General features: G+C 37.5%; 1 protein-coding gene across 1 annotated transcript in view; it reads left to right on the top strand.

The window, feature by feature from the left end:
• The window catches only part of cwc27 (CWC27 spliceosome associated cyclophilin), a 37,755-nt gene extending 11,070 nt beyond the window's left edge, over nucleotides 1–26,685 (top strand). Inside the window, exons 11-14 of the mRNA XM_042732218.1 lie at nucleotides 9,054–9,154; nucleotides 19,504–19,613; nucleotides 20,956–21,068; nucleotides 26,182–26,685. Coding sequence (XP_042588152.1) covers nucleotides 9,054–9,154; nucleotides 19,504–19,613; nucleotides 20,956–21,068; nucleotides 26,182–26,344 — 487 coding nt within the window. The 3' untranslated portion in view covers nucleotides 26,345–26,685. The remainder of the gene's footprint in view (nucleotides 1–9,053; nucleotides 9,155–19,503; nucleotides 19,614–20,955; nucleotides 21,069–26,181) is intronic.
• Nucleotides 26,686–27,735: the final 1,050 nt, after the last annotated feature.

Below are 27,735 nucleotides of genomic sequence, written 5' to 3'. Positions count from 1 at the left end.
AGAGCACTGGCCCTTTTTGTGTGGAGGCCAAAAGGGATCATCTAATTCTTGGCAGCTGTGCCACGGATCTGCAGCCTGCTGTAGAATGTGTGCCCTGTATGAGGCAGTCTGACAGAGCGGCTCCAGACTACAGCATGTGAGGATCTTTTGACATTCAGCCGAGCAGAGCTAAGAAATAACGGAGCATCTCTGTATTTAATAAATAAACGAGCTCCAAATGCCCATGCTGTTTTAATACTTACTTAAGTATCAAAGAAGTTTTATGTCATTAAAAAATCTATTTTTCTTCGACTTTTGAGATTAAAATATCTTAGTATCCTATGGAAAAATTGTTTACCTCTAACATATGAATATATCAACACATGACTGTATACATTTACACATCCATGAGTTCAAAAACCATCCACCTGTTTTAAGCACAATCTTGGATGTTGCAAAAATAAAAAATAAAACAATTCTCGATAGATGTGCATAAATTCTAAAAATGCTCAAAAAAAAAACATATGTGCTCAACTAAGTCGGATAATTTTCTTATCCAGTAAGAAAACATGCAAATAAACTACGATGGAAACACTTCTGCCGAATAAATTCCGTAATGCACATTAGAAAAGATGGGACTTTGCGATGGGACAGCATAAAACTGGACCAACCAATGGGCCGATCTCATTGCACAGCATCTGAAATGCTAGTTTTGTCATTCTAAAATGCTTGAGCAAAGTCTCGTCCTTCGTTATAGTTAACTTCCAGAACTCCATTCCCAAACAGCAGGCTCCAAAAATAAGATAACATGACTGCATTTTGTCTGTGCACTCTGAAGCTCGTAATTTATTGTATACATAAATTATTATATACAGTGCCTTCTCCTACTGAAGCAGATTTAATTTTCCTTCGTGATATTTAGCGCAACTTAATCAGGAAGTGGCGATTTTGTTCTCTTCAACTCACTGAATGGAAACGGTGCTTTATTTGGAAATGTTTTATGCAATATTCCAATTTTGTGCGCAAGTTTAATTTGTAACAGAAAAACTAACAATAATATGCTGGAAAGTTTGCCTGATCTTATGCTATTTCAGTGTGTAGCACCTACGGCTCTGCATTTCTTTTTGAAGAATCCCAATGAATCTGCCAGTTTTCTGATCATTTCAATCTGCTCTTCAAATTTTGATGCCACATTTCAGAGTAGATAGCTTTATAAATCTTTATAATGTAGATTTTGCAAAGAAGAATTGTTTTTAAAAACAATAGATTTGGACTTTTTTTGTGTGATACAGTTAAAATGTTTTCTCACATCATACTAATAAATTGCTGTGTTTTAGCCATTTTCTGTTCATCTGTGGAAATAATTTAGCACCTACAAAAATAGATTTGACTCCTTTTTTGTTTAACACCTAATAACGTTTAAAGCCATTTTAAAGTAATCATTAACATGTTATAGTTGACTCCTCAAAAGGTATGTCATCATCCTGTTGGCGATTATAGAGTGCATTCACAAAACACCAAACTGTCTATTCTCATACTATTAGCAAAGCGATCAGTTTATGTAGTATTGTTATGTAGCGTTTATGTTTATGTAGCATTTTATTATAATTAAGTGTTTTGGAATCACAAATGTCTACTAATGAACTGTAATTTGACTTCCAGCAAGTACTCAACGTCTTTGCTAAGGTCACTTGTGGTAATACACACATTCTTGCGGTTTGGAGCTTTAGTTGTGGTAAAATTAGTTAATTTGTGAGCAAGCGATGGGTTGAAGGATGCAGTATATACGCAGCCTCTGTGTTATGGTTACAATTTCTGCGCTCTGCCGCTTATGTCATGTGTTTGGCCACCGCTTGACTCATCAACTCCATCATTAATATTTATTACGGAACTCTCAGTTATTCAAATATTCAGTCTCCATTTTAAAAATATAGGTAGACTTTGCATTTGAGTCAGATGGAGACCTGGAATACCAATATTCTTAACCATCCTCCTTGAAACTCGATATCGTATGATTATTATACACCGACTCTGCTTTAACAATCTGCTTCAAGACCTTGAAGACATTTGCCCTCTCCAGATTATACTGCTTGATTATAAAACTCTGAACCGTGTGTAAAAGTCAAAATCAGTACGAGTGGAACTCGAGGAACAGTAATTCCACTCCTGCAAAGTGCGAGGAACCACTCTGCGTCCGTTTTGGAAAAACAGATCAAAAACGTCCCGCTCGCAAGACGTTTTTTGGACCGCGACGGCAGGCTGGTGGAGGGGCCAGGGTTAAATGTTGAAGTCTCGAATCATGAGAAAGATTGGTCGGTGGCCAGTCACTTTGTGTGCTTTCTTTATGAAAAGTAAATCATCCAGAGCTCCCCGGGTTTCGCTTATTTGAATTGTCTGAATGAGCGACAATCGCTGGCTGGTCTGGAGAGCCGTGAGTGACGACAAAGTCTTTCCTCCGCTCCTCAGACTTTAAATGTGTGCGTCAGGTCTCCTCCAGCAAACCCTCGCTCCCGTCTGATTTGTGAAATGACGGTCTCTTCCCCGCTGGCTGGTTTGGTGAATGCTGTCATTGTGTTGGCTGAGGGGGGATGTCTGTGCCCCCTGGCTGATGAGGCCGCAAGACAGTGGGCACACTTTGGCTCCTCTTCAAAGCGCTCACTCGTTAATAAACTCTCATCCCCTCCTTCTTTTATCACAAGGACACTTTATCACACTGTTCTTTTCTTTTCTTGAGTTAACAAATGCCTTTTTATCTGGCGCTGCTGTCTACCAAGGGCATATCTCACAGCTCTGCTATTTTAAACAGCCCATCACACTTCAGCGCAGTGCTGTTTATTAATAGCTTTGCTATTTTGGACAAATTGCCTAATTTTCTAAACATCAGGATCACAATTACTTTAATCTGTAGAAATGGTTTTCTACGGATGGTTTGGCTGCTGTTTTGTGTCTTTTACTCGAATCAGTATTTTGGGACTACATTTATTTTTTATTTTTCTTTTTTGTACTTGTAGGTTGAGGACACATACGTACCAAATATTTTTGGATACCCTGCTAGTTTTCTTGAGCATTAATTAAAGTTGGTGACTTAGAACTGAAAGATACTGTACACAAGTATGCAAACGTAAGCATTTCTAGCTGTGCAACTGCTTCTAGCTATGCAAGTTCATTTTCACAGCACATTGTTTTCTATTACCATGGCAGAGCAACAGTTTTAAAATTAATTCTAAAATAAGTTAATTCTAAAATTAGTTAAATTGTCTGCTTGAACAATAACACATCTGGGCCTGGTTGGATAAACTGCAAAGACTTTAGTAACTCATGAATTTTTTTCTTTAAGACTTGAACTTGAAGTCAAGTTGCGTAAAAATGTAGAAAAATCTATATTAAAAAAAATTATAAAAAACATACTTGCTCATAATAACCCTTAAATAATCCGTACATTATATTTATGCAACTGTCCTTTAGTTTAATACAATAGACATTTTGGTTACACTTTGCTTAAAGCCTTTATAGATAATGCATTATAAAGAGTTATTAAAGGGTATAATGCATTATAATTATTCAAAATGTGCGTTGTGATACATTACATCTTGTCATAAATAATTATAACCAAATTTAAAATGAATAATATATTAACTGTGGTTACAAAATTATTCATGAGATTGTAGAATGCTTTATAATGTGCATTACAAGGCATAATTAATGCATTAAAACTACTTTTATAATGCATTATACATAAAGCCTTTAAGTAAAGAGTTACTGATATTTGTAACTTTTTTGCCCCTTGTAAGTTTGTTCCCGCCAGTGTAATGCAATAAAGCAGGTTTTATGTACAGGTTATATATTTAAGAATTCACTTTTGCGTGCTTGTATATTTGAGTATGTTTCTGGCTTCAGTGTTTAGGATCAGGATTTTGTGGTTAAATTATACCTCATTCTCAACTATTGTAAGAGTAAATAATAAATATAAAGCCTTAGAAGTTGGCCGAACCCCTCATAATTACACTTTAGAATTAAAATAGAATGTTTAAAATCTGTATCTTGAAAGTATAGTGTGATGATAATGAAATATATAATCACAAACACAGTCTATGACACTTTGATTAGTACGCAAATGTAGTGGAGATGGACTCCATTTAAAGAACAAAAGGATATTCTGAGGAATTTGTTGAGCCCTGAGGAGTAAATTAGCAGGTGTTCGTCTCTTTGCATTTTTCTCAGCTTTCTCCACTCTTACTGGCAATCTGGCTGAGGGGCCCATTGTGTTGCTGTTGCCTAGGATATGCTTCTCTTGTTTGGTAAATGGTAGCATGTCCAGGCAAGCAAAATTATCACTTAGTTGGAGGTGTTTCCCCAATATGGCCTGCTCATTTCCGACCAACGGTCAATGTAGGCCTCTAACAGATAACTCTTCACCCTTGTAGAATTGTCACGTCTTCTCTTGTTTCTTGCTGAGATGTTTATTTGTTCATTCCAACACAATATGTCATAAAGGAATAGTTAACACTAAAATTATTTTTTTTCTCTCTGTACAATTAAAATGCTTTTGACCAGCATGATTTGCAAAGCTACAGATTGTTAACTTGTTGTATCTGAAGCCTATCTATTACATAGACAGCAACACAACTACCACGTTCAAGGCCCAGAAAGGTAACAAGGACATTGTTATAATAGCCACGGAAGAGAAGAAATCATTGAATAAAGTTGTTATTGTTTTCTTTAAGCACAAAAAGTATTCTTGTAGCTTCATTACATTACGGTTGAACCAATGATGTCACATGGACTATTTTAAAGATGTCCTAACTACCTTTTTGGCCCTTGAATGTGTCCGTTTCTGTCTATGAAGGGTAAGAAAGCTCTTGGACTTCATCTAAAATATCTTAATTTGTGTTCCAAAGTTAAACAAGTCTTACGGCTTTGGAACGACATGTACAGAATAGTGGTGTCAAAATTAGCGTGGTGATTAATTTTTTACAAATATTTAATGAAATTAACGCAGAGGCAGAGCTAGGTGTGGCCACCCCATTCACAACTGCTAAATAATTGTTTATTTAGACGTAGAACTTATTTTCAAACAAGCGCGGAAACGGTATTGTACTCGTAGCACATGCTTTTCAAGTGCACGCACAAATACGTCAGCCACGCTGTAGCCTTTATCATTTCATATCAAAGCACAAAAGAAACGATGGGCATAGAATGTCGTAGTTATCTTGTCAGTTAAGTCATGTATAGTGGTCAACCGATATTGTTTTTTTTTGACGGCCGATGCCGATATCTTGAAAAGCAGGGGGACCGATAGCCGATATAAAGCTGATATAATTTTTTATTTTATTTTAATTAATATTTAAGAAATTTGAAATCATTTGACAATGGATTAAATTCCTGATGAAGGTTATGTGACTGAAACGTCATCAATAAATAAATATTTTGATATTTTTTGCATAGATAATGTGCGGGATTCGTTTTTGCTTTTTAGTTTTTGACCTGGTTGGTCTTTGTCTCCAACGCACCTATCTTTTGCCGTCAGTTGAGTTTAAATGTTAATTGTGTTAATCAAAAAACTAAATAAAAGAGAGGAAATCAATAACTTCTGTAGTTTTAAGCTTTAATTAATCTCTATTTAATTTAGAATTTAGTGTTTGATAACTTTATTCAATTATATTTTCTACTTGCTGAAGGGCACAGTTTATGTGAAGAAGGCTTTAGATTCACTTAAATTAGAAGTTGTTTTAAAGTCTAATAAATGTTTAAATTGATAGCTCTCAGTTATACTGTAATGTTAAATGGCTATAGTCAATGTTTAAACATTAGGGGAAAAACATAGAGACATCAGTTAGTATCAGTGATACTTGCCTTCAGTCATAAAAAAAGATAGCATTAAACAACTATACTTTGTTGTTTCTACATTTATTTGAAGAAAGTGAAATTATTGCGACGTAAAAGTATATTGAAAAACTTTAATGTAAGGTGGAATTAATCGCAATTAATTTCAGAAAAAAATGTGTGATTAATTAGTCCTTTTATTTTTTAAGTGATTGACAGCACTAGTACAGAATTTTCATTTTTGGGTGAACTATCCCTTTAACTGTCCTTCTATATACCAACAAACCATGTGCAGGAAATGAGATTGTCAGCTTTAACCAAGACGGAAGGCTCTGTAATCATGTGTACCAAGATCTCCAGCAGTGGAACGCTGTTGAGTGGCTCGGCTGAAGGTGATGCACACTTTTCGGGACGGGAGAACAAATAAATACCAATTTCAATTGGGTGTCCCTTTACCTGAGTGCTCAAACAGTGTGGACGCCAAGAAGAGGTCCTCTACAAGGTCAACCTTTAACTCATCTACGATGCCCTACTTTTGTCCCCTGAGAACCTAGAAACTAGGAACCCGGAGGCTGGGGATCCCAGGTTCAACAGGAGTAACAGAAGAGAGCTGCCTGAGAGAATGTGTGTCAGCTGAGAGGAGCAGATGGAGGAAACAAAGGCAGTCATTGTTACGGGTTTGAATGGCTCACGTGTTTCTGGGCTGGAGGCCCAGACTCTGCAGCTTACCTGTGCTTTGTAGCCATGTAAGAACCTGGCATCAAAACATAGCTGTCAAGTCCTATGAAAATATTATTATACCCCAATAGAAGATGCTGTCTTGGGAGCTGCCAGAAGACTCTGTTCTCTGAAAGGCAGATGTGGGTGGGGGCACTGTTTGCACATGGAAGCAACTTCCTCTCACGGACTCGCTTGGCAGTTTATCTAGAGGACCTCACACCTTGGAAGTGTGTGTTTGCCTGGGCCTGTCCTTATCAGCTGTCCTGTGACATCTGCATTTATTGTCTGAACAAGAGCACTGACTGTAAGATTCATTTCTGTGGAGTTTAGATTACCCCAGATTTAAGACCAGTTTAAATAAATTTTATTGTTGTCACTTGTGACAGTGCTTTATTTCCGCAAGCTACCATGGAGCAGGAGCCAGAAGGATGATCTTAAAGTAGTTGCTCCATTGTGGATTCAAACCAATAATCCCCAAGGAGCAATTTGATGTAAAATGCCTTGTTCAAAGGCAAAATGGTAGTTCATTGGTCACCCCCATGTGGTTTAAACATGCAACCTATTATATATCTGCCGAGATCTTCTAAAGCAATACTCAAACTCATGACATTTCAAACCCATATGAAGTTTGTTCTTCCATGCAACATAAAAGGAGATGTTTAGCAGAACGTTAATGTTGTGACAGTCTTCCCTACTGCTTCATATGATATGATTTGAGCTTATTCATATTTAAAGTTCAACTTGTTTAGTTACAAGACACACAGGAATATTGTCAAGGCCCCTCTTTGTGGTTGAGCCATTAGCTCTTGGCTCAAACTTTGTTCAGTCGCTTGGTTTGAACCGTAGTTTGATTCCACCACCTTCACCTGCAAATTAAATATTCTTAAAACTCCAATTTTGTTTCCTATAAGAATAATGTTAAGAATATTTTTGTATTCCCAAAAACATGTCTTAAGAATGGTCTTATCTCTTAAGATTGTTCTAAGGACAAACTTTTCTTTAAAAAAATGTTCTTAAAAACCATCAAAAATATTCTCTTAGTCATTTTTTGACAATAATTTTTTTTTTTTGGCATTTTAAGCATTGCAACCAGAGGTCACGTTAACCAAAAATTTTGGTCAATCATTGACAGAATTTTTTTAGCAGTGATGGATAAATCTGAAGGCTGTCCGTCACTTTGACAGATTACACAGAGGGTGATCTATTGTAATTTATAACTGTAATTCCCACCCTGTCCAGTTGGTGGCAAGTGTGCTCCAGTGTGGCAGCAAAGCGCAGGCTCATCAACTCCAAAATAAAACTGAGTCTTTTGCTATGCCTTTGATTACACGCAGGCGAGTACACACTAGTAAAGAGACAGCACTTTGCGCTGCCGCTTTCTTGATCTAAGGTGTCTACAGCTATCTGAAGAGGCCAAAACTGTATTTATTGCTTGCATTTCCTAATAAAATGGACAGAATTTGAAATCTGAAACGGTTTCATATCAAAAGTAACAACGCACAAAGCTTTTTATTGGACGTGAGGCGCACTATATGTAGATCTTAGTAAGACCTCACTGTCTGAGCTCAGAGGGGTTGAGGTGTATCGGTTCAGCCACATCCCTTCTTGAGGTGCCAGAACCCATGCTGAACTTTTGATCTACCAAGGCGCCACACGATTTATTAGAGAATTTTATACTTCTAATGCACGTATTTGTTTCTGACACGTTGGAACACTATGCCTAAGGTAATTGTTGGTTTTATTCCCGTTTTTTGTGAACACTCAATCCCTTTGTTAATTGTGGAATGGAAAGCTTAATCATTTGGAAACCCCGGAGCTGAGGAGATGTTCATATCCTGTGTGCTGCTCTGAGGATTGTGTTTTCATATCAACCATTTCATATAAATAAATAATGATAAAAAATGAAGATCAGCACAGTGCAGACATTCAGAAATGTTCTTGTTTTCTCCAGCTTGACTTTAGTTACAATCTCGAAGTTCGCTCTTGCGAAACCTTACACATACAGCAGCTCTTTTTGATTTAACAAATAACTTGGAGGAAGGCTTATGGAAGTATTTACACAAATTTGCACAGAAAAAAAAAAAATCACTAAAAAAAAAAATCTCTTAGATACATAAGAATGATTCTCCATATTTAAAAAATAATTCTTTTACAAATTTAAAACATCCAAGATTTGAAATATTTTGGTGTCTTTGATGACTTGGCTACATCCAAGGTATTTTTTTTTTTTTTTTTTCGTAGACTAACATTTTTTTTAATTTCAATTTGTGCTTGAAAACATTTGGTCTTTTGAGAATATTTAAGATTTGGCCATTGTCCATGATAACTTGTTAAAATGTTTTATTCATTACTTGAATGATTTATCTCAGATAGCAGGAAACTATCTTCAATTGCTCTGCATAAAAAGTGTGCTACATGTTTTTCCTTCCGTAACATGTTTTTCCCTTCTACATTTTGCAAGACTTATTGAGAAAGTGTTCCTTCCAAGACTGGAAATTAATTCCAGCTCTCGGTTGAATGTCTTTCCACAGTGATGAATTGAGAAAAGAAGCTCGCCAGCTGAAGAAAGAATTACTTGCAATCAAACAGCGAAAAGAAGATGGTGTGAAGAAAGAAGAGGATGTCAGTGAGGGTGAGTGTCTGGGCCACTAAATCACAGCTGTTTGTCTTTTCATGGACAGAATTTGAAAAAAGCTCTGTAAAATTACCAGTATTCTTTGAGATGTCATGTTTTGTACTGTTTTAACAGCGAAAGCGTCATTTATTTCTCGCATATGGTGTAATGAAAGTATTTCAACCTCTCCCAAAATCAAATCAACATGATCCTCCAAACAACTGAATTGTTCTTTTTTTCGGAGGTTTGTTTTTCTACATCAGGCCTTGCTTTTTATGTCAAAAATATCTGAAGCTGCTTTGTGTGTGTGTGTGTGTGTGTGTGTGTTTAAAGCCTGAATGTTGGCTGAGTGAATGAGTGAGTGAGTGTGTGGATAACATTAAACGTTTGGCATTGCTAGCTGTTATTTAGTCGATTCTTTTGGTCATTATTCGGGAATTGTTTACTCAACCCCATGTCATTCCAAACCTGTGAAATCTTTGGAATACACGAGACGAAATTTTACATAATGTCCTAAAAGTGGGCCCAATCCCCTCCTCTTCAAACTGACGTACTTTCATTTGATTCACTCATTGACTGGTGTGATTGTAACAGGACTCGTGTGAAGGAGTGGTGTGTGTCTGGGTCAAGTTATTACAATAAGTTAAAGTCTAGTTTCTAATATTCTCCTGTTTGCAAAGTCAAGTCGTTCTGTGCTCTCTTTGACAGCATTCCTTTCTAATATTTATCATAACCATAGAAATGTGCCTCCATCTCCCAAATGTCTGCAAACGTAATATTTTGTGGGCAAATCAGACAACAGCAACAAGCTATTTGAAGATTCCTGTCTTCACCGACGAAGACATTATCCTCACAGGACTTTAGAGCGGTGCATCAGTGATGAAGAGGAAGTGTGATCAGAAGTGTTTTCACTTAGATGGTCCATTCAGTCTACCATCTCTTGGTAAATGCACTAAGAACTTGCCGGAAGTGCAAACAGGGCTCAAAGCCTTTTCTGTTTCTCAGATCCAGAGAGCACTCCAAGCTCTAGGTTTTTTGTGAGGATTACTGCATGCTTGAGATTTGCGCAGACAAACCTTTGACCTCTACAGAGCTTTCCAATGGCCCTGCTGTATATCACTGTCTTCACATTGTGTGTTTTCAGGGGGCAAAGGTGTGTCCCCTCACCCTAGTCGATGCTTTTTAACGTTTGGCCTGGAATGTCCTATTTACACTCAGCAGCCAGTGCAAGTTTAAGGCCTGCATAATGAGCAAAAAGGACGGCATTTATTCTTAAAAGAATTACAAAGAGCCAATTTAGACAGTTTGTGCGATGACATAATCATTCGTTTAAAATTTAGTTAGTTGAACTTAACATTTACAATGTGTAAAAAATTGAATTGCACATGCAGATGTACAATAGTACAAAAGGCTTTAACGTTCTCTCATTTGCTCTTCATTTGGCGCTATGACAGTTTCTTGACAAAATGCTTAAACAGTCACTTGTGCCAGTACGGTGTTGACATTATCCGCATTTTTGTGGGCAATGTGGAGTGACCAGTCTTTGCTTATACAATACAATTTAAAAGAAATAAATAAAAATGTAAGTGTTACAAATCGTAATGCTGACTGAGGTACATTATGTCAGTTTTGTGTTTCGAAGGGCTTTCGTAATGACTGTGAAAGACACGTTTTACCAAACTGTTAAAGACACGTGAAATGCTCGCGTCGCTGTTGATAGATATGCAGAAATGTATTTATTGATTTAATTATTCACAGGAAAAAATTACAGTGGCAGAAATGGACTTTTGCCCACAGGAACCCATTTGTCAAATGTCTTTGTAAACAGACATTTTTAAGTTAAGAAGCCGGGTCAAAGTTTAAAAACGTTAAAAAGTTTTAAACGTTTAACAGTTCTCTGTGCTTAACTTGCACAGATTGTGAGGAAATGTATTTAATTACATAATAAAAATAATAGTAATAATTCCTTATATTTAAATAATTATTATTTTATTACTATTATACTTCAGTCCTCACGTTTTAAACTGTCCTCGTTGATGTTCTGCTTCTCTGTTAAAGTGAAAGTGGCCTCTCTTGCCATCTAGTCATCTGGTCCCACCTCCTAATCTCAATGTTTGGGTCTGAGTCCGCTTCTCTAGTGTTCGTGTGTCCACAGAGGCTACTTCCAGCTTTGTATTCAGTCCTGAAAGCAAACACATTCCTCCCCTCTCTCTAATAACAGCAAGCCGCTCTCTTGGCATCTGGTATCTTATTTTAGGAAGAAGCCAATTGTCTCCTCCGCAATTCAGCAAGCAAACTAGAAGACATTTGTACCTTTTTGAATTATTATTTTCGACTGACATCTCTTCAGTTTTCAAGACATAAATTATAGCATGTTCGTCTAGTCTGGTTTTCTCTTTCTTGGCATGGCTGTGATTTGTGAGAGCCAAAAATAAGAGAGACATGCTAAAAACACGGTCCGTTTTATACCCACCCTAAATGATGTGGCAACATTCTTTCTACCACTCGGAGTTATTTATACAGGTTATGCCTGTGTGCACAGGGTGTTTTATTTCAATGGCGCCTTGTCAGTCAAACACGTTGATGTGCAAGAGAAATTGTGAGAGCGTAATCTTATAAAAAGATGTAATAGCCTTGTATTTCTTATCAAAGTATTTCTGTGCATTTGTGTACTTGCACTAGATTTGCCACCAAATATCAACATCATATTTTTCATTGTTTGAGGTAAAACTTTTAGTTGGTAGCTGTGAATTGGATAAGTTCACTAAAATACAGTAAAACTTTACTACTGTGAAATATTATTACAATTTAAAATAACTTTTCTATTTGAATGTATTTTTAAATGTAATTTATTTCTGTTATCAAAGCTGTATTTTCAGCATCATTACTCCAGTCTTCAGTGTCACATGATCCTTCAGAAATCATTCTGATATACTGATTTGCTGCTGATTTATCCATTATTATTAGTGCTCAATTATAAATAATGATTCTTATAATTATCACAGTAGCACAACTGTTTTTAACATTGATAATAAGAAGAAATGTGTCTTGAGCAGCAAATCAGCATATTATAAAGATTTCTGAAGAGCATGAGCATGTGACTGGAGTAATTTAATGAATTTATTATTTTAATTATAATTTTTTATTAATTAAATTTATTAAAATAGACAACAGTTCTTTTAAATTATTACACTATTTCACAGTAAAAATATGTTTTACTGTATTTTTGATTAAATAAATGCAGCCTTAGTGAGAATGAGAGACTTCTTTCTCACAAAAAACAACAACAAAAAAACTTATTTATTCCAAAGTTTTGACTGGTTTTGTGTGTTTATATAAAAATACAATATGTATAAAATATATTCTATTTTATGTATAATAGCTGGGGTTCAGTACCAAAAAATCTAAACCAAAAAATTCATTTCCATTTATCTCTCTTTTACTTTGGGAAAAAAACCTAAATATAAAAAAGCAAAAATATTGCTACAGTGAGGCACTTACAATGGAAATAAATGGGCCCTATCCATAAGCATTAAAATACTCATTGTTTTAAAAGTATAGCCACAAGATGGAAACAGTAGGTATGTTGACCTATTTTCATGTGAAAAAATTTTTTTTGCTAACCTTGTAAAGCAATGTAAAGTTATCTCCAATTTTACATATTTCCATGGCAATGCAACAGCTAAAACCTTAAAATAAATGTATAAAATATTTAAACAGCTTTACAGCTCCAATAATACACAAGTTTCAACAGAAGAATTAATGTATGTGGTTTTATAAAATTATAAACTTCACATTTCTCATTTTAAATGCTCCAAAATTCACTGCTATTTTAAGTGTCTCATCATCATCTCTGAGGTTTTTTTTTTTTTTTTTTTTTAGAAAAGAAGGGATCTATTGAGAGCCACAATTTCTGATAAAACGTTGTAAATAGGCCTGTGTAGAAGGGCCTTCAAAGATTGACTTCAGTCAATGACTCCAGATATACAAAGGTTGAGAACTGCTGCCTTCATGTGATTCTTTTTGGTAGCCTACATTTTTAAGATGATTGCGATCCTACACATAAGTTATGGTGGTGTCTTGAACACCAGATTTACTGTGTTCCTTCTGATTAAGCTCAGATCTTTAACATTGAATTAGACAGTGTAACAGCCAGCAGAAGCTCAGGTCTTCCTGTGCTGAAGACGTCGGTGCTGACTGATAGTCCCCAGTTACTGTAGCTTCAAGAAGCCTTGAATCCATCCCCTCGATCTTGACCAGCAAAAGGGAAATAATCCACCTCCCAAATGACGAGGTGTTTGTCGTCCCCATCAACCCCTGTTGCCGGTTGCTTGATTTGTAGCTCTTTTTGGCCCGAGTGACAGGAGAGGGATGGAATGTTGTTAGAATAGCCGTCAAACTCAAAGACAGTACTTAGCAACACCAGCTGGAGTCGATGGAGTGTGCTGCCGTTGTAGGCCCTAAGGGTGCCATCATTCAGCAGGCCTGCGAGTCCCGGTCTGCAGCTGGGCCCGAGCACGAGTGCTGAGCGGGCCGAGTGGAAGGCATCACTTTTTGCTCACATAAATCACATAGAAAAGGGTTGTTACCAGTGCTGACTTTTCACAAAGGTGATTTCAATCACATCTCTGAATTTGTGGCATTCATGCGTTGAATGCCTGTGTAAATGAGTAATTGCATGGTTTGAGTAGCTAATGACAGCCATTCTCTTCAAATAACCTGTTTCACTCAAACTTTAGTTACTCAATTAAGTTGCACTCTACCTGAACATTACACCTCGGGTAAGTCCAGCCCAGAAATGCTTTCAACAAAAGGACGAGATGTTTGCTTGTCAGGCATATTAATGGGATCCAGTTCAACATGTGTTTAGGTTCTAGTGTCCTGATAAAGTGGTTCTTGCCTAAAGTCATATGATACATCAGTCAAACTAACAAACTTTTGTAAACGACTAATCCAACGATTATTAGAATAATCATTCAACTGTTTTGGTAATTAATGCTACAATTATTCAACTGCTCTACAATAATTTAGATCTTGTCAGTTTAACCATTTTAAAACAGCATTTAATTACTATCACTGCAATATAATGTTTTTTTCTTCTTTTTTTGTCCTTCACTCTATCTGTTTTTGAATGGGCGGGATAGTAAATATAGCCTCATAATAAAATATACTTTTTAAAAAAAAACAACTTTATTATTTGAACTGAATAATAAAAGTTGCATCTTCATTTCTTGTCACATCATGGTCTGGTTAAAAAGCATTGTCATATGAATAAAATAATCCCATGTTGTGAGATCAAAAGACTATTGAACAACAAAAAATAACAACAAAAATATATACATATCTTGTAATGTAATATTGACTAATTTTTACAATTCAAAATAAACTTTTCTGTTTTTATTTTTAAAACGTAATTTACTCCCCTGATCAAAGCTGAATTTTCAGCATCATTACTCCAGTCCTTTAGAAATCATTGTAATATGCTGTTTGCTGTTCAAGAAACGTGTATAATTATTGTCAATGCTGAAAACAGTTGTGCTGATATCATATATCATATCATATATATCATATATCATATATCATATATCATATCATATAGTCCTTTAAAGAAACGTTAAAACTGTTGCAGCAATATTTATTTCTGATTTATTGCCATGCATGCACTGCATATACAAACTACTCAAAGAATGTAAAAGTTCTTGTACTTTGTTTTAATACATGTTTATTTCAGTCCTATCAAAGCTGTATCTTTCACTGTCTGGACAGCAGCCATGATAAACATGCTTTCAGCTCATATTGGCAGCCTTTGTTTTATAGATTTGAAAAGATGTAGAGTGTTCGGTTTTCTACACAGTCAATGTGTTTTAATAGTCTTTGGCTCATTACTTTCTTTCTGTCTTTCTAGTTTTCTATTAGCTCATGCCACAGACTAAACATTTTCAAACACAGTCAGTGGCTCTCAGGCGAACGCATGGCACGCTCTCTCGGTTGCTGAAAAACAAATTTCCAGCCTCTCTCCAGTGCGGTTTTCAGTGCACCATAAATACGAAGAATAAACAAGTGTTCCATTTGTGAGGGGAAAAAGATTTTTCGTTACATGACAGCGCTAACGTGAAATAAATCACCCAGATGTTGGAGGCTCCGTCTGATGTAGTTTGTTCCCCTTGAGCTTGTTGTGGAGAAAGCGTTCAGTCATAGTTGCCATGAGGGCAGGTGTAGTCGAAGAGTCTCTGTGCCCGCCGGGCGATCTGTGACGTCAGCGCCCGCCGTCTGAGCTGGGGAATTTGCAGTGGCACATTAATGCCTGTAGACACCAGTGTCAACAGTCCAGCGTTGATGTTGTTGACTTTTCCAATTCCTGCAATTCTGGCGTGGGATTTCTAGAATAGACTTTATTTTTAGGCACCTTTCTAATTGGTGCGTATGATTAGGAGCGAATTTAATGTGACCATTATATCATCTTAATCGTCTTGCAGGATTCAGGGTTTTCTAATATAAGCATTTGTAGTAGGAGACTCATTTCATTGGATAATACTGTGTTTCAGCATTGTCTGTACATCACACAATGAGCTGTTGTCCAAGGTTTATTGTCATTTGTTTAAACATTGTAAGAGTTTAAACATTCCAGTCCCATTCCAGAGTCTTTTTTTTTTTAATTGTGTGCGTTTTCTTAAACCAAACAGAAAAAGTCTAATATGTAGTAAACCATTTACATTTTCAGCTACAATTTTGTGAAAAAAAAATTATACACTGCTCAAAAAAATTAAAGGAACACTTTGAAAACACATCAGATCTCAATGGGGAAAAATATCTTGCAGGATGTCTATACTGATATGGACTGGGTAATTTGTTAAGAATGAAAAGATGGCACATTGTTTAATGGAAATGAAAATTATCAACCTACAGAGGGCTGAATTCAAAGACACTCAAAATTAAAGTGAAAAAAGGATGCAGCAGGCTAGTCCATTAAGCTGAAATTTCATTGCAGCAACTCAAAATGGTACTCAGTAGTTTGTATGGCCCCCACGTGCTTGTATGCATGCCAGACAACGTCAGGGCACGCTCCTAATGAGACGAAGGATGGTGTCCTGGGGTATTCCCTCCCAGATCTGGACCAGGGCATCACTGAGCTCTTGGACAGTCTGAGGTGCAACCTGGTGACGTCAGATTGACCGAAACATAATGTCCAAGAGGTGTTCTATTGGATTTAGGTCAGGCGAGCGTGGGGGACATTCAATGGTATCAATTCCTTCATCCTCCTGGAACTGATTGCATACTCTCGCCACATGAGGCTGGGCATTGTCGTCCACCAGGAGGAACAAGGACCCAATGCACCAGCGTAGGGTCTGACAATGGGTCCAAGGATTCCATCCCCATATCTAATGGCAGTAAGTGTGCCATTGTCTAGCCTGTAGAGGTCTCGGTGTTCCTCCATGTATATGCCTTCCCAGACCATCACTGACCCACCACCAAACCGGTCATGCTGAACTATGTTACAGGCAGCATAACATTCTCCACCGCTTTTCCAGACCCTTTTACATCTGTCACACGTGCTCAGAGTGAACCTGCTATCATCTGTGAAAAGCACAGAGCGCCAGAGGTGGACCTGCCAATTCTGGTGTTCAGTGGCAAATGCCAATCAAGCTACACGGTGCCAGGCAGTGAGCACAGAGCCCACTAGAGGACGTCAGGCCCTCAGGCCACCCTCATGAAGTCTCTTTCTGATTGTTTTCTCAGAGGCATTCACACCAGTGGCCTGCTGGAGGTCATTTTGTAGGGCTCTGGCAGTGCTCATCCTGTTCCTCCTTGCACACAAAGGAACAGATACAGGTCTTGCTGATGGGTTAAGGACCTTCTACTGCCCTGTCCAGCTCTCCTAGAGTAACTGCCTGTCTCCTGGAATCTCCTACATGTTCTTGAGACTGTGCTGGGAGACACAGCAAACCTTCTGGCAATGGCACATATTGCCATCCTGGAGGAGTTGGACTGCCTGTGCAACCTTTGTAGGGTCCAGGTATAGCCTCATGCTACCAGTAGTGACACTGACCCTAGCCAAATGCAAAACTAGTGAAAAACAATCAGAAAAGATGAGTAGGGGAAAAAATGTCAGTGGCCTCCACCTGTAAAACCAATCATGTTTAGAGGGTTTTCTAATGGTTGCCCATCTAGTGCACCTGTTAATTTTATTAACACCAAAGCAGCTGAAATGAATTAACAACCCCCTCTGCTATGTAACTGACCAGATCAATATCGCAGAAGTGTAATTTACTTGATGCTATACTCCTGATTAAAAAGTGTTCCTTTAATTTTTTTGAGCAGTGTATATATTTAAAATAAAACAAAATATCTAGCAGTTTACACCTGGATAATTTTGCTTTGACATAATATTGATTTTACCTGCCATGTAGAAAATGGATTTAACATCTAATAAAATGCAGTTACAGGAAAATGCATAAATATTTTCTGAATATTTATTATTGAATATTTATAAAACATTCACACTGAAAATTTACAGAAGTATTATTTGTATACATTCGCAATAGCAACAACAAAACTTTTTATTTTTATTTTTGGTTTGTAAAATAAAGAAAATAAATGGGGTGCGCTTTCTGCATTCTCAGTCTCCGTGAATATCATCATGAAACGAGTCACTGAAAAATGAACGAAAATAACAAGATAAATATATGTTGAAAACAAATATTCTCTGATAAAATAATCCGTATGAGACCAACGCGAGGTACAGTCTTTCCCGTCTGAGCTCACCTATAATCTGATCACGCACATTGCGTGCTATAAGATAATCATCCACGCAAAACCAGGCTTGAGACGTGTGAATACGTGAACGCCCACATCACCTCTGTAAACAAAGAAAGATTCATCAAGTTCATCTCGGCTACTTTTCATTTTTGGAAGTAATGGGGAATAACCCTTGAATTTACCTCAGAACAAGAATGTGATGCAGTGCTGCTTAATTCAGCGGAAAATCTCATTCTGATGAGTCATTTATCTTTACTTGGCCTATATTAGAGTTACTGTGACAAACTTGTACACATTCACTTGTTGAACTTTTCCCAAACTATAATGCTAGACTAAAATATGTGAAATCGAGTGCAATACTTTGAAATATGATAGACAGCCTTTCATTGCATCTAAATGTTGTAGGTCTTCATTTTAGCTCGCAATCTCCGGTGATTTATTAAAGGGCATACTGACGCGCAAAACATGATTTTTACTTCATATTTTTAACACTGAATTTGTAACTTAAGTAACATAATTTTATTGACATTAGTAAATGTAATAAAAATTACATAAACTTAAAATGTAACGCATTGCATTACAGGAAAAGTAATTAGAATACAGTAACGTGTTATACCTAACTCTGCTCCCCATTATAAAACAAATAGCTTTATATAAATTCTGGATGAATTGCATTTAAAGCCATTATAAAAAGCTGTGAGCATGCATTTTATATTAATGCTTAAAGTTGCAACATTCCTTGACTGTGTAAGCTAATTGGCCAAGTGATTATATTATTTAGTGAAAGAATGGTTTATTCTTATTATTTTCATGAATGTAACTATTTATTGAACTTTGTATCCAAAACCCTGTTTTCTGTGGTAAAATCGCTGTAAGGCACATCATCTTGTGATGGTTGTTTACTGTCATCTTTCTGGTTTATGTTTCACTCAGAAATTAAAAATCTCTTGGTTTTGGAAAGCATGTTATGCACGCTTATGCTGCAAAAAAGCTGTTATAATATGATACAGGACATGACAGAACTGTTTTATTTCATTAGATGCTGACATTTGCCATTTCTCATTCTCTTCTATCTTTTTTTTTATCCTTATTTTGTAGTGTTTGCTGTGACTATCTTGAATGATGGGAGAGCCTCAGTGTTACATAAACACATTTTGATGTGTTTCCCATTTCATTTGTTTAATCCTCTCCGTACAGTATATATGTCTGTATATCACGTTTCCTTATAATTTGAATAAAATCCATCTCTTTATAGCGCAGCAAGTCATTTGGACTGCAAAAGTCATAAATTTTGGCCTTTGCACTGATGAGGGTCTTAGGACCTAAATTCTGGCATTGGCTATATGATTATTCTTGGAAGGAAGTGGCCCACAGGAGCTGTCATCTTCATCTAAGTTTATAGCAGTATAAACTTTATGTATTTCATAGTTATGTCCATTTGATAGTAATAACTTCTGCTCTGGAATTTGGCTGTTTTTCTTTTCATGTAAATCCTTTCAAGTTAGTCACACTACTATATATATAAAATACAAAATAACAGACAGATTGATCCCTGAAGGGAAGTTAATTTCTCTTATTTAGATTGTAATCGCTCTTGTTTTCTCTCAAAGGTGACAGTAAGCCAACCAGTGAGGCGGTGACAGAGTACCTGGAGAGCAGGAAGAAGTATGAAGACATCAGGAAGCAGAAACTGAAGAAAGGTTCTGGCCGAGAGGCTCAGGTAAGTCGAAGCTTCAAGACACTATGATTTTCTTCCGCTCTTATAATGGTAAAGATTAGATTTGGAAAGTTCTGGCTTATTCCGGCTTGAAATAAAAGACAAGTTACTTCTTAAAGGAACAGTTTACCTAAGACTGAGAATGCTGCCATCATTTCCTCAAGTTCCAAAACTTTTTGACTTTCTTTCTTTTATGAAACACAGGAGAATTTATGAAAAATATCGTGGCAACTTGTGTGCTTTATTGCAAGTTCAAAGTCTAAAGTCATACTTTGTGCAACAAACAGAGTGAAATTTTATTTGTCATTTATTGATAACGCAATACTAATACTGAATTACTATAAATGCACTAAACCTGAAGCACAAGACTTATTATTAATTTATACTGAAACTGTAAATATAATGGTAGAAGACGGTAAATTTTCCCAAGTGTCAAGAATTTAGACAGTCGACCTGTCATAAATATTGCCATTAACACAAAAAACAAAAGACGCAACCAGTGATAAATAATGTGTTTTTGTGTTTTTCTTTAAATGGTATGAGCTTTAGCTCTGTGTAGTTCATTTCACATTTCCTTCAATTGTTTTCACTATTAAATACAAAAGTCTGTCATAAAGAACAAGAAGTGCTATTTAAACCATTCCCTTTTCTAAAAGATTCCATCATACTGTATTCTACCGTTCCTTTCCTTTGTGCAAATGTTGAGAGTTTTGCTTGTGGGCTATCATTCAGAATTTGCAAGTTATTTGTTCATGCGGTCTACCACAGAGTCTGACCACAGGCTGTTAGTCAATTATCTGTTGTAAGGTCAATTTAATTATTCATAGCAAAGATCTGACTCAAGAATAAATCGAATGTCTCTACTTGAACATGCTGGAGGGCGTGCCAAAAGTTTCAGTGAATGTCAGTCTTTCAGCTGTTTTTGTCCATACAGTGAACATCAGTGGAGTCCCAAACAACACTGGAACTTATTTACTTTTATTGTTTTGACACACTGAACATTTTTCAAAATATCTTCCATAGAACCCAATACAAAATGTAGTTCCTCACAGATGAATCATATGAAGATTCAAAGTACAAAAGTTCAGTATAATGTAGATAAATATAAATCTTTCACACTACTCAAACTTATATCATCACAAAAAAAGATTTATTTCGATCACTCGACCTTCCTGTTGAATAGACGAATGGAAGTCATGCAGGTTTGGAATGAAATCAGAGTGATGACAGGATTTTCTAGATGAACTGTCCCTTTGAATATGCACAGAGCTATTTTTTTATTTTTTATTTTTTTATTTAAAAACACTCGAAAGTCAAAATAACACACTTTCTCTTGCCTCTAAAGACACTCGCCCTTTTGGAACGCTTCAAATCCAAACTATCATCTGCGATTTCGGAGTCTCCTAGTGTTCCAGAGGAAGACGTCGAGGAACTTGGCGAGGATGACGATAAGGGCTGGTGAGTTGCTTTTACTAGCTTCTCCATTCCTACAGAGGTTTAATGCACTAATGGACTTGCAGTTGTCTGTGATCAAATGCATTCTCAGTAACTCGCGCCTCATTGGTTGTCCCAATGCACAGCTACCGTTTCGCATTAAGGTAGCAGAGCTATTTATTTGGACTAACATAGCGAAACGTTCATACCTCTCTCCACATCAGGCACAGCTGCATGCCTTAAGTGTGCCTGAGCCACCTCGCTCTCCAGCCAAGTAATGCGTTTGGCTCTGCAGTGCGCTGACACCATTAGAACAGTATGCAGTGTTTGTTTTTGCTGCGCTGCAATAGCCACTTGTGGAGAAGTAGTTTTCTCAGCTGACTTAACTGAGTAAATAACTGCTTCAGCAGACGGAGTGCCCAGATGGAACGTGTCTCACCCACCGAACGCCAGACAAGGCACGTCAACCTGCAGTCAGACGCGTGCTGTCTTTTTAACAGACGCTCATTACGAGTGTCAGCAGAACCAGTGCCCGGTGATAAACCATTGTTGGAATTTTCCATAACACCAGCATATGTTTTGGATATAGGCGTGCTGGTATCCATACCAGGCTTTTAAATCAGCATTACTAGCGAGCTGGTCAACTAGCTTCACTTTGAAGACCAGGTTTTGGATCCAGGATCCAGCTCAACCATTGTCAAACCAGCACTAACCACCTGCATCGCTACCGGTCGCCCATGTCTCCTCAATTCGCCAACTTTGAAAATGAAATACTTCCGTCTGTTCTGACAGATATGTCCTAGTTTGACTTCTGCAGCCCTTTTAAATCGATAGGGAAGAGTGGGGTGTGTCGCACACCTTAATTCAGAAAACATTTTTACATGCAACTGTATATTTAGAAATATTCCATCACATCCAGCTGCCTGTGGCATGACAGCTAAAATTAATTTTGTCATTACAAACTTTTCCAGGGCCCAAAATATATATGACGTTTGAATATTAAGTGTCTAAATCGTGTAATTTTTTGGCTATATTTTTAACCATGAATTATTTAAGCATTTTTCCAAAATGGTGAATTTAAAAACGAATATAAAAAAAATAAAATACAAAAAAAAAAAACAAAAAAAAAAATCAGAAAAGTAGTCTTTAAGAATGGAATTGTTTATTGCTTTATCTTTTTCTTATTTATGTTCATATTTTTATTTAAATTATAAATAATTTATATTTTTCCCAGTGCCTCAGCTTATGCCTTTACATGTTTACCCCTAATATGGAGCAAGTTGTACCACTTTTTATTAAAAAGTTATACTTTTAGATCAGTTTTCAACACTTACTTATAATTTCAATTGATGGCAGGTCAGGTATTAGTAAAAAGTGGCACACTTCCCTACGGATAATTTTCACGATATCACTCACTACTAGACATTGTGTTGGACATTGTTTATGTCATGAGCTGTAACAACTGCCTCATCTGTCTGTGTGTCACTGGAGACATTCCAATCCAACAGCGTACTACGAGATTATGAAGACAGAAAATAAATTATTGCCATGTCACAGCGGTGCTAGATCACTAAATCACACACACCACTCACTGAGCAAATATTAAGTCTGTTCGGTTTTATTTTTGCTCTCTGTTAAATATGAAGACTAAACACAGCTTAGATTTTCTTTTTGGCATCCTCTAGATTTTATATATATTTTTTTTCAGCCCTGATCTGATGGGACCGTTTCCATGTCGGGCCGAGGGTGTTATTGACAGCTGAGTTCTTTAGCCAGGATAACATTTATGATGCTGCGAAATGAATCGGGCTCCAGGGAGCATCAATCTTAATGCTGCATGCGAGGCACAAAGTTATGGCCCTGATTGTGCGCTTAAGTACACAAATAGAATATCAATTAGAAATGTTTTTGGTTAGATTCTGTTTTCTCCATAATCTTCCTAGCACATGTGATGAAGATGCATGCGTTTGTAAGTACAGCCTCTGAGATGGCGGTAGGTACTTAAAAACTGATTTTGCTCATCCACATTTACGGTTTCAGTTTGAAAGATGTGTTTTTCTATTTAATGAACGCTCAACTTGATTGGACATTACTGTGATTCATAGATACGCTTTATATCTAAAGCCCTGCCATGACCAATGCGTCACACGGCACTTCTAGTTTTTCCGAGGATTACGGGAAGCAGACTGGTAAATCATTCTGTTTTTTCGGTCTCGGTTAAAACGCATAGCCTCAGCGGTTTGCTTTTTTGGGTCCCGCACTAACGTATACCCTATCCATTGATACAGTTCATTGAAAACCCAGGGTAGTTTTCCGTTGGAGACGTTTGAAGTGACTCTGAGGGTTGGATGCGGCACGTTTATGCTTAACTGTTTGGTAGACGTCCGCTGCAGTCGATTCGCACTTTCACAGGAAAACCGTAAATCATAATCAAATGTAAAGAATGCGGTCGGGGCACATGCCTCTGCGGAGAGTAATATCTTTACACTTGATGAATTATCAGTCTTAATGGTGTGCGAGTCCGTGCTGCAGCCACAGCGGTGACGTGCTGAGGATAAAGCGAAGATCTGTCAGACCGTCGTCCTCCCTTTTCACGCCGCAAGCCACCACAGGGAAATGAATGGACATGGTGTGTTTTTCTCTCGTACTCGCTTTTCATCAAAGACCTTGAGTCTTTATCTAAATATATGTACTCAGATGCTCCAACAAATACCACATGTGAGCGCAAAAGGGGGGCACCGTCTGAGCCCGTGTTTCCTATCAGTTACTTCGTCTTCAGGATGGACTGTCATTGCTGTCTGAGGACCCCCACGACGCTGGAACGTTTTAGGTCTGACTCCAGAGAAGAGGAGGGATGGGAGGCCCCCGGTGCTAGAAAAACAGCAGTGGGAAGTCTGTACCACTTTCTGAACGCCTGTTGCACCCCACGAACGGAACATGGGTTACAACAGGTCAGACGCTGGAAGTCAAGTCTGGGCCAGATTGTAAACTATTCCATCTGTGTCTGCGTCTACAAAAACCCCTTTTCGCCCAGGCCTCCGCTCCCGCTTCCCCCTCTTTCGCAAAAGCGAAAGAAAAATAAATTCAGGAAGAGGCTTCTGAGAGCCTCGGCATCATGGCGGGAGCCCCTCCCTGATAAGAGCCCCAATCAAACGGTGGGATTTTTGCACGAGCCATAACTCTAGGCGAGGAGTTCGATGGGCTGTCATCACCGAGACTGCTAGACAAATTATCAGAGCCGGCTGCTTTACGCGACGGGAGTCCTGCGGGTCTGCTAGAGTATAGCCATGACATTCTAGATGAGCTGTCACATCTCCTACGGACTTCAAATGGATGCAAGCATGCACACACGCACACACTCGGCTGAACACTTAAAAATGGGCTCGCATGCACTCGCAGACTTTTAATGCGTCTCTTTGGCTGAATCCAGGGGTTCTGCGATGGCTCAAAAAAAATAGCAGCGTGGCGGATTACTTACCAACCGGAGTGCTCATAATTTTAGAGAGCAGGCCGCTTCCATTTTTCGGTTCCTTCATGCATTTGTCTTGACTCGGACAACCGGCTCAATTTAAAAAATCTTCCTTCAGCTCCTACAGTTACTTCCTGACACACTTCTGTGAAACCACCAAAACTTGCACCATATTGAATGACAGCTGGGAGCCGTTGAATTATTGAAACGTCCTGTCACGTTGTTCTTTCAAACCAGCCCTGGGCTTTGGAGGCGAGTGCGTTTACTATGATACCTGCACCGCAGATCTGGATTTGTGAAGGATAGAGTCTTTCCAGAAATTTCTGACCTTCACCAGAATAGCTCCAACAGGTGTGGAATGTCAGTTCTTTTAGCATCTTTCTTTGGTTTAGATGAGACCCCAGAGAGCCATCTGGCCGTGTCCGTGATGTATAACAATGACCTGTTTCACCCTTCCTGACGTTTCTTTGAGGTTCTCTCCATGTCTTGATTCAGACAGTTCCTCTGTAGCCATCATCTCAGTATGAAATGTAGGTCAGCAGAGCAGAGGTGAGATGTGTGGATATGCACCTCATCCTAGGCTGACTCCAAAAACAACACCCTAAATATGACCTCAAACAGAATGAAAATCCATTTGTCATTTACTCACCTCGTTCCAAACTTGTATGAATGACTTGCTTCTGTAGAACACAAAACAAGATATTTTGAAGAACACAAATGGTGAAAGTTAATGGGGAGCAAAGCAACACTGGACCCCATTACCTGTGATTGTAAACATGGATGGGTTTGGAACAACATTAGAGTAATTTCTCTTTAAATATCTTAGCGTAGACATCTGAAATCATAGAAGCTGTTAGTAGAACCACTCAGATATGACAGAACTGTAGTTCTGTGTCCTGTTGGCGTAGTGTAAACTGTCTTGGATTGGGCTGCAGTCTTCTGGAGTCCTCAGGATGCTACTTTAGCCAGCTGTGAGCTCTTCTTAATGATGCTGGCACTTAGGAATGCTCCGTGGAATGTAATTCTGACTGCCAATCACCTGCAGCCCTGCCGTGAGGAGAGAGAGAGAGAGAGAGAGAGAGAGAGAGAGAGAGAGAGCATTTCTGAAGAAATGCAATGTAGATGAGCATCTGTGCTGTATTATTGAGACCTCCTATATGGAGATTCGCTATAGAGGCCTAAAATGAAGATCAGACTAAACATACCCTAGTCCCATGCATACAATAATCCCAAATACCAATCTGACTGATTTGCTGCTGTGCTGAATAGGTTTGTCTCATGCAAATAGTGTAATGAGATATGCAATCAATTAATCGGTTAAAAAGGTAGTTGCATGTGTGTGTAAATGTATTTTGGCCGCCAAACTGGTCTGGATAAGTAAGTGAATGTGTGTGTATATATATATATATATATATAGTATATAATATTGATTGCACCAATCACAGTGGGAATAAATGACAGATTTTTCATTTTTGGAAGAGTTATTTCTTTAAACATGCTTTGAAACAGGCTTTTTGTGGACTCATCCGAGTCGGAAGTCTGCTCTGACTCGATCTGTTCCACTGGGAAATTCCCAGCACTTGTAACTCTGATTTTGATGATTTAGTGGCTCGTGAGCTGTGCTTTGCTGTTCTTTTGAACTGAACTCTGTTTCCCCTTGTGATTTAGGATGGCCCATGTTCTGCAATTTGATGAACAAACCAGAAAGGTAAAAGATGCCAACATGCAGGACGAAGACACGTTCGAGATCTATGATCCACGCAACCCCGTCAACAAGAGGAGACGAGAGGAGAGCAAAAAACTGATGAAAGAGAAGAAGGCCAGGAGGTGAGACTGCCCGTCTGGAGATGACTCCTACTATTAGAAATGGTACAACATAAGGCGGATAAGGATTTCTAGCCGAGAATAATTGTATTAACTGTGTGTGGGAGATATCTGCAGACTTGAAAAGACATTCATTCTGTCTACAAATTTTGAGGATGCTTATGATGATGGCAAACATTTATTGTTTTTAACCCATAGATGAGAGGCAACACCGCCATCTTATTCTTCAGTGATTTTTTTTTTTTGCATCTTTATGCTAAACATACCTCTTCATGAAGCAGTTTAATCATTCTCTTGAAATGAAAGTGTACATTTTCATCACGGTAATAAAATGTATTATTTCTGATATTTAAGCATTGTTGTCCACTTTGTGACTTAACTAATAAATTGATTAAATTCACAGTCCAACTACACAGACCAAGTAATCCTAAAACTGACATCAGTCAAAGTAACTGAAGCTGAAAACTGTAACTGAAAAAATGTATTAACATTTAAAATGTACACTTATGAGGACTCATTTCTGGACTCCCATTGCTAAAAACATGAGAGCATTAGTTTGTTAGACAAGATTGTTGGGTAATGATTGGTTACTATACGGTGTGAAAATACATGCATTGATCCAAAATTGTATCAAAATTCATTGCAACCATTATATGATTTAATAATTGATCATGATTTAAAAATGAGCCGTAATGGCAATAATAATAATAGCAAATATGTTGCAGAAGCCACGCATGCTCTCAGACAGAATGTGTGAGATTGAGGAAATGCACACTTTATTAAATGAAGTTGAGTTGGTATTTTCAAGTTTTTTGTTATCAAGTTGTTAGCAGCCCCAATTGGAATATTTGGAGAATATACTGTGCTTAAAAATGTGCTTTAATGCGCCTTTACTTGATTGTGTTTATTATGTGTTATATGCCATCAGTCGCTTAATAGCTAATAGTTTCCACCCCTTCTGAATGACATTTATCATTAAATTATGGTTTCTGTATATTTTCATGATACTCATATAATTTGCACATATTAAGTTTTTTAAAAAATATATAAAAAAAAAAAAAAAAAAAAATTTATTATAATAATAAATATATATATATATAATCTTTTTTTTATTTTAAAATAAAAGCTGCATCTAATATATATATCTTTTTTTTTTAATTGGTTCAATAATAATAATTTCAATGCAATGGCAGCATCTCATATCTAAACTTCGCATCATCGTAAAAGAGAAGCCGTGAAAATGTGCGAGAGCTGGATCCACTCCACATCTGCCCTGAATTGAGCAAGTCCGGACCTCAGAGTTCAACCTGTCCATTAAATAACAGCAGTAATGCAAGACACACATGTCCGTCGTGAAGTAAACCAGAGTCACGCTTGACTCATCCTGCAGCCATACGT

The sequence above is a fragment of the Cyprinus carpio genome, chromosome B10, assembly GCF_018340385.1.
Source record: "Cyprinus carpio isolate SPL01 chromosome B10, ASM1834038v1, whole genome shotgun sequence".
NCBI lineage: Eukaryota > Metazoa > Chordata > Actinopteri > Cypriniformes > Cyprinidae > Cyprinus > Cyprinus carpio.
Note: the sequence above shows the minus strand (reverse complement) of the source record. Positions and strands in the feature narration are given on the sequence as shown.